We start from the raw sequence: 8,286 nt of genomic DNA, 5'->3' as shown, positions 1-8,286 counted from the left end.
TGTCATATGTGCTCGTGGCATGTGTATAACACCATGATTAGAATTCCAGAGGCAGCAGAGCGACTCTGTGACCTTTTCATCTGCCAAATCAAAAAGATTAGTTCCCCCTCGCAAAGGAGCAACAAGGCCAGGGACTTGGCGTAACATCATCCAACACAGGCCCCGCCCTCACACTGAGAAACAACACAGGCCCCGCCCTCGCACTGAGAAACAACACAGGCCCCGCCCTCGCACTGAGAAACAACACAGGCCCCGCCCTCACACTGAGAAATCACTTTGGACACATGATGGGGGAACTCATTCCCTAATGGCTGCTTGTACGGAAGTATGATCTTTTTTTCTGTGATATTTTAATGCTCCTTAATTTGACATTTGACATGGTCAATATTTACACTGCAGTTTCAGATATGATTATTTGGCAATTGTATACTTAATCTTGTAATATATAACAATAATATTAAGTCTTAAGTCTGAATAGGGAATTCAGGGAATAGAGAGGGTTTGGGCTGGGGAGCAAAAGTCAGATATAAGGAGTGGGATTTTCCCCTACAAAGTAACAGAAAACAGTGAGAGCTATTATCGATATTATGGTAACACTTTACAATAAGGGTACATTAATTAAGGGCTAGTTAATGATTAATAAGCATTAAGCTTTAATTAACAGTTAAATTATGTGTCTATATAATAATTTCACGGTAACTAAGATATGGATTTATACATTAGGCTATTTAATAGTTTAGGGTTAGTTAATGGTTATTATGCATTATTAAGCATTAACTAACCATTAATTAATATACCCTTATTGTAAAGGGTTACCATTAGGAACAAGACAAAGAGGGTTAAACTTACATCCAGACCAGCGCTGCCCAGGGAAACAGCCATTTAAATGTTCAAAACAACAGTTTCTGCAAATCTCCACCCAACCATGTCGTTCATGTCGTTCCTGTGACTCTCTCTAAATGAAAATACAGAGAGCCCAGACACTAATCTTTGTGGAACTGCTCCCCTGACAGCGAGAGTCTGGCTTTGTATGTTTGTATCCAGCTGAGCTTTCCCCCCCATAGCATAGAAATGTCCCCATAGCCCCATAAAAGTGGCTTGGCTAGTGACGTTCCAGCGTCCATACAATCGATCTCAGAGAAAATGGTTCCTGAAATAGGCAATAGACAGTTAGCCGCTAACTGACTTTGAATGGTTCTCAAACTTTTTCACGTCAAGGACCCGTAAACGGACACAAATTAGACCACAGACCCCCCCATTTGATAAGATTTTTTCTTTTAGAGATTTTATTACAGAAAGTGTATGAAACGTATTCATACATTATGTCATTGTGTTACTTATGGATGGAATTATAGTGACAATAAATGATTCACCTTTATTCGGGGGACCCCTGGAACCCACGCAAGGACCCCTGGGGGTCCCCGGACCCCACTTTGAGAACCACGTTAGCCATTCTTCACTGTGCTGGTTTTTGGAGAGAGTCTATAAAGATATATGGACAGTCTATAAGGGTCAGGTCAGACCACAATTTTGGGAGACAGAGGCCAAAATGTTTGCTTTGTGTAAGATGTAAGGACAACTTTAATTAATGAGGTTAGCATCCTTTCCCTCAGCTTGAAGATTTAATCATAACGCCTAGCTGTGTTGCATCAGCATTGATCTCACCTCCAAATGTCCTTTTCTTCTCTGTTTAGCCAACACTACACGTACATCTAAAATGTGATGCAATCTCACAGCTTCCCCCTGAATAATGCACATAATGGTGCACTGAATATGCCCTGGGATCGGAAATTAGTATTTTGAAATATCCTGTGTTTAAATGTCACATTGAGGTTACCCCTGTGTAGAGCGCACACTATATTGGTACTGATGGCTTGAAGGGCTGAATGGCTCATGTTTAAACACATCAGAACTATAAATAGGAACTCTGGGGAATGGGAATGTGTATTTCACGAGATGGAGAGAAAGTGAGTTCACAGATGCAGACTCCCGAGTGTTTCCCATAGTGGGAACAGTACAGCCTGGTGTCAATATATCAGTTTGCCTGCAATAGGCCCTTTTCACAGCAACCGTTTGTGCAAGCAATAACAATAATGAGGGCCCTGGAACTGGAACACCTAAATGGAATGGAACCATCGTTAATGGTATTGGTTACACCTTCTTTACTTCCTGCTTTACCAGCTCAAAAAGGGTTTCTGTGAAAAGGGTCCATGGGAGACTTATAACAGAACCACAATATTTTCTGTGAACACCGGAGAGTGATTTAGATGAAGTGACCTTCCACTCTGAGAAACCAATAATGTGAGGGTAACACACTCAGACAGTATGTGAAGTTTGCCAAACTTTTATGATGGCGATGAATGTTTTATCTTAGTGTGTAGATCATTTTTAGTATGAGCAAATATAATGCTTTCATGTGGGAAGGCCAAACATACAGAGGTTGCGTTTCTCGTCGATAGCAATATATTACAGACACTTTAGCAAATAATAGTAAATGTTTTGATTCAGTTATACCACAATGAAAATGTACTAACAAGTGTCCTAGGAGAGATAGCTGCAATTCTACGCAGTGCTTTTTTATTACCAATAACACCAGGAAATATATATACCGTATGTCACATGTACAAATACATGTATTTAGAGAGGTTTATATACAGTGGAAGAACCCTGCGCTGACATAGTCCTTTACTGCCTGTTATACTTTGTTTTATGGCACTTGATAAACTGTTGTTGCGTGGCACATTTTATTACAAAAACCATCCTGAACACAGCAATATACTGGAGCACAGACCTTAAAGGTGGGCAGCATGAAAGGTGTTTCGTCAATCTCAGTCCTTGTCAAGGCTCTCTGAAAAAGATCACTTAACCCTTTGTGATGCCTTTTTTTTTTTTAGATAATAATAAAAAATGCATTAACATGATGCAAGTAAATGATTTGAGAGTTCACTGAATGCCTGGAGGAGCCACATTTAATGCACTAAATGTTCTCTCCATCAGTTGTGTAATAAGCTATTGTCTATATTTATAATCATTAACGCATTACGGCCCGCGATCCCTTAACAGTTGCTTGCGTTTTCATCAATACTAATAACATAAAACAGTGAGGTGTATTGTACAGCCCATGAAAGGTACATTTGCAGTGCCCCCTCCCTCCGCTCAATACTATATCTGGTGGTTCCAATGCTCACGGTAAATGACAAGTGAAATAGGTGAGAAGCCAACACTCATTCAAACCTGACTTCTGGGTGGATCCCTACACTTTGGAAAGAAATTGGATAGTAAATGTGTGTTTGAGTCACTCAGATGTTATAACAGATGTTATGTTGCCACTCACAACACATCACCACAGCACACTGGGAATGCACTATACAGACTGTAGTTGCAGATCATAAAAGTGTCTTTGGTTGCCCCACAACACTTAAAGTCTATAACCTTTGCACCAGCATTCGGTTACTGTTTGAGGTCATGCCAAATCGAGGGCACCGTGCCATGCTGGGTAATTGTTTTCAGTCTGCTTCCTGGACAACCATAACTAGGTTTATAACGTTAATGTCAAACCTGCTTGCACTCAACTAAGCAAGGAGAGCTCCCACGGGTGATCAAAACAATGGGGGGTTGATAATGTCTTATTGTCTCTCACTGAAAGGCTGGGATTTAAGTGTTGATGCTGGTCGACCCTTTGCTGAGGGTCGACCCCTTGGTGACCTCTGTGCTGACAATGGACAGCGGGAAACTCTCGTAGCTCTCCACCGCCCCCCAGCAGCGACAGCGCAGCAGGGTGGACTTGAGCTGCTTCTGGAAGTTGCTGTTGAGGAAGCCGTAGATGATGGGGTTGACGCAGGTGGAGACCATGGCGGTGAGGTGGCAGGCAGAGAAGATGGCGTCGTGCTGGCAGAGCGGGATGGCCTCGTGGTGCCAGTCGAACACGGCGTTGAAGACGTTGAGCGGGAGCCAGCACAGGGCGAACAGCGCCACTATGGCGCCGAGCATGGCGTTGATCCTCTTGGAGCCCTGGGTCTTCTTTTGGCTGGAGTGCCGGGCGCGGTCCACCATGTCCCTCCTCCGCCTGAGGCGCAGGAAGATGCGCAGGTAGCAGGCCACGATGAGGGCGAGCGGGAGGAAGTACTGGAACATGAGCAGGGAGGTGGTGTAGGCCAGACGTTTCTGTTCCGACGGCCAGCACTCCATGCAGACGAAGCGGTCGTTCAGTGCGTTGAGGGGGATGCTCAGGTTCTGGAAAGGCTGGTTGGTGAGGATGCTGAACGAGAGGAAAGGCAGGGAGATTAAGCAGGCCACCACCCAGGTGACGGCCACGGCCAAGTAGGACTGTCCCACCACAGGCTTCCATCCGGTGGGGTGGATGATGAGCTGGTAGCGCTCCATGGCAATGAGGACGAGGGAGAAGATGGAGACGGTAACCGATATGCACTGGACAAAGGGCGTGAGCTTGCAGAGGGCCTCTCCCAGGATCCAGTGGTCCATCAGGGTGTAGACGATGGTGACAGGCAGGCACACGATGCACATGAGGATGTCGGAGCACGACAAGTTGGCGATGAAGATGTTGGTGACGTTGCGCATCTCCTTCTGCCGCGTGATGACAAACACCAGGCAAGCGTTGCCGATGACGCCCACTGCGATCACCGCGCTGTACGCCACAATCAGGAAGGTGGCCCCGCTCACTGAGGGCGGGCACACCTCGGGCAAATCCCAAGCTATCTCTTTCCACGAGGCCTGGGTGTGATTGGTCTTCTGCTGCAGCTCCATGCTCCTGGACTTATTTCATAGGTTGGGATCTAATTGTATACTGTTTAATCGCGTCACGCCTGCTGTAGTTATTTCACGAATAATAACGTTTTTCAGAGGTTTCCATCATCTTTTATCTTTGGCAGTTTTATTGCAGTCCTCGTTTGCTGCCTGACAAAAGAAGAAGGAAGAGAGAGAGAAAAAGGTAAACTTCATTAATTCCATGTGAGGGAAAGCTGATTTTAAAGTGATAGATTCTAGAAAAATCATATATCAGCTTGGTTTTTCACTCAAATTAAAATGTAAGCACCGTGGAAGCTGCAGCCGGGAAAATAAATCTACCCTCACACACCCTGGGAAAATAAAAAGAACTAATTTCCTCATTACTCCCTTACTTCTTGGGCAAATGGATAGGACTGTTCACTTGCTGCAAGATCAGTTTTTAATTCACGACGCTCTTGGCTGTAATTCCATATCTGTTTGGTACTGAAATGTGTTCCGTGCTACAATTACAGCTGTGTAAACACCCACAATGGATTGAATATTACAAAACAGAGAATAATGAAAATGCCGGGATGCAAATATCGTGAGGCTGTGGTGGAAAAACATCTATCTTCCTGAATATCTTCCTGAATATTGGCTATCAGAATAAATGATGATGGTATCATCAAGGAAACAGCAGAGATCCAGACTTTGACGTTATAATGGCAAGCTGATTTAAATTCCCATCACAATAACGGTGTTAATGATTGCTCCTTCAGAGACAATCATTCCCCCTCATTGTTTTCGCCCCTTCTGACAGCGGGAATGCGTTGTGTTTTTGTCCATATTCATAACAGACACCTCTCATCGTCACTGGGCATTCACAATGCTTTTCACATTCCCAAGCACATAAGCACATATGGTCCTACAACCTCCAACAAACTAATGTTCTGGAAAACACAAATACATTTTCATTACCAAGACCATGTAAATCATGATAGTGTGTGTACGCGTGTGTGCATGCATGTGTGCATGTTTGTGTGTGTGTGTGTGTGTGTGTGTGTGTGTGTGCGTGTGTGTGTGTAACAAAGAAAATAGCACTGATTAACCAAGATGTTTTGCACTAGGATCAATGCCCCATAAAGTAGGTTTGCTGCCATAGGGCTATGCTAGCAGAATAGAGGACTGGGGGAAAAAACACACATAGTGATAATGCAGGTAATGGCAACAGTTGCTCATGGCTGTGTGTTTCACTGGTAATGTCCTAATGTTTTGTTTCATGTGATTACAAACAGATCCACAGTATTCTTTTTTGTCATTAACATTTTTTTTTAACAGAAAACATCAACAACAACAACAGAAGACACGCAGCAGCAGCAGCAGCAGCAGCAACAAGAAAAGGGCGGCACACTAACAATAGAAACCGAAGTAATAATGAAACATACATTTCCAATCAAAAAGCAAATAACAGTAGACTTGGAAAAAAGCTCTCAACGTGGAGTTCGGGGACCACCAGGGCACTGAGTCACTATAGTGATGTCACACAGATGATGTCATAAATCACTGATGATGTCGTAGGCAGTAATGAGGTCATAAATCATCGATGATGCCATGAACAGCGATGAGGACATAAATCACTGATGAAATCACATTCATACTCAAGCAATAGACCCTTCTCACGGGGGTCATTTTATGTCGAAAAGGCAGGGTAAAAACAGGTGCAAGCAAAACACTAATGAGGGTTTCAAACTTCCATGATTGGAATTTGGAAACCCTCATTAGTGTTTTGCTTGCACCTGTGTTTATTCTGCCTTTTCGACACAAAATGGCCCCCGTGAAAAGGGTCTATTGCGACATCATCAGTGATGTTATTCGAGTAGTTGTGATGCCATCAGAGATGCCACAGGTGAGCGATGTCACATCAGTGAATGATGCCACTTGAGTAATTGTGATGTCATCAGTGATGCAGCCAATGTCTTCATCAGTAAGTGATGTCATCAGTGATGTCATTAGTGAGCGAAGACATTGTGAGCAAGGATTGCACAGGGAGGCCACACCGTTATTATTGTGTCTTGTTTTACTGTCTTTCTGAGCAAATAAAAAAATTACTGACAGCGGGCGCCACCGGAAAAAATTTGAGGGTTTTTTTCCCCCTTTTTTAGCCATATTTAGAGTAATATATCATTTTAAATCAACATTAGGATTATACTGTTGTGATGTCATTATTCAGTATATTCTCTTTCATGTCACCACCTGCTCAGCTCTCCTGTCAACATAATTGTAACTAACAAACACAAACTGTTTTAGCCAAATTCATATCAAAATGACACCTACAAACACAGGTACACAACCCAAGCCGTACACAACACACAAAGTCATCATCGATAATAAAAAAAAACATACAGAGGGACATTTATTTATTCCTGATAGGAACGATTGAAAAATAAAATAAAATATATTATGTTGTTTTTAACTTTACACCACCTCTTTTTGTTACTTATTGGGTCATAAAACTGAAACCATGCATATAGCCACCTGCATACCTGACTTCGGGAGCTTGGCAATTGGCATCATGCATGATTAGCCAGTAGCATCCCAACGTGTCACACAGGTAACATTACTTAAGAGACAGACTAGACACTTACTTTCTTGGTTGTTGCTAAAAAATCTGTCAGTGTCACTCACTGTCTGTCGTTCACTCGCTCACTGTCTCGCAGCTCGCTCACCTTCAATTATCTCGCCAGGCAGACAGACAGTCATCACTCACCACCATGCTGCTGCTCTCTCGGAATCAAGTTACCGCGGACGCGGCGTCAGATGACTTCCTGCCTGACCTGCCTTTCGTTTAAAAATAAAAGCGATCCCGTGTTTTTCATGCTTTTCCATGCAGATTGTTTAATAATTTTTTTTTTTTTTTTTTTTCTCTGAAATATTAGGGGAGGTCCGGACCTCCCCGTCCTCATAGCTAGTTACGGCCATGCATGTAACAGTTAAAAACATTCTCCGTTTTGGGCCCAAAATAGAAGATCCCAATGGGGGTCCGCGGTCCAAACGTGAACCAAACCAGGGGTTCACCGAAACCAAAAAAGGTTGAGGACCTTAAGAACTGCCACAGTATTCATAAAGCAAAACTTTTTAAAAATCTGTAAATTACTTTAATCTAACTGAGGGAGTAGTACCACATCAATTCTTATGTGGTACAGTCTGGTCAGATTTTGCATCCCATAATGTTCAGCATATAAGCTTCAGTGCAACCCTTCCTGGATGTCACCCAGATCAAAACGGTCTGGATTTTTGGTATATTATAAAGTGGCCTGCATGTCCTGCCCATCCATCCTCCAGCCTTGATGCTGATCATTATTTATGGCAGAGCTTGGCTTCTTCAGGTGATGCATTGCCCTCTGTCTTATCTGGACAGATGCTGGACAAGGACAGCTCGGGCAATGGCTCAGGCTTACCTGCAGATGTTTGCAAATTAAGGTCAAATAGCCTATCAAAAATGTGAGTGATTAGGCTACAGCTATCATAATCCACAATTCCCAAGGCAATAGGCCTAATTAA

The 8,286-nt window shown here is 43.2% G+C and overlaps 1 protein-coding gene across 1 annotated transcript; it reads right to left on the bottom strand.

Annotated features, from left to right (window-relative positions):
- Positions 1 to 3,654: 3,654 nt before the first annotated feature.
- On the bottom strand, positions 3,655 to 4,764 carry npy8br (neuropeptide Y receptor Y8b; the record flags this gene model as incomplete). The annotated part of the gene is made up of 1 exon (XM_083644916.1): positions 3,655 to 4,764. One exon carries the CDS (start codon positions 4,762 to 4,764, stop codon positions 3,655 to 3,657), a length of 1,110 nt encoding a protein of 369 aa, XP_083501042.1.
- Between the last annotated feature and the right edge of the window lie 3,522 nt (positions 4,765 to 8,286).

This window comes from Poromitra crassiceps (genome assembly GCF_964638095.1).
Source record: "Poromitra crassiceps genome assembly, chromosome: 10".
Taxonomy (NCBI): Eukaryota; Metazoa; Chordata; class Actinopteri; order Beryciformes; family Melamphaidae; genus Poromitra; species Poromitra crassiceps.
The sequence above is the reverse complement of the archived record's forward strand: the minus strand, read 5'-3'. Positions and strand labels throughout refer to the sequence as shown.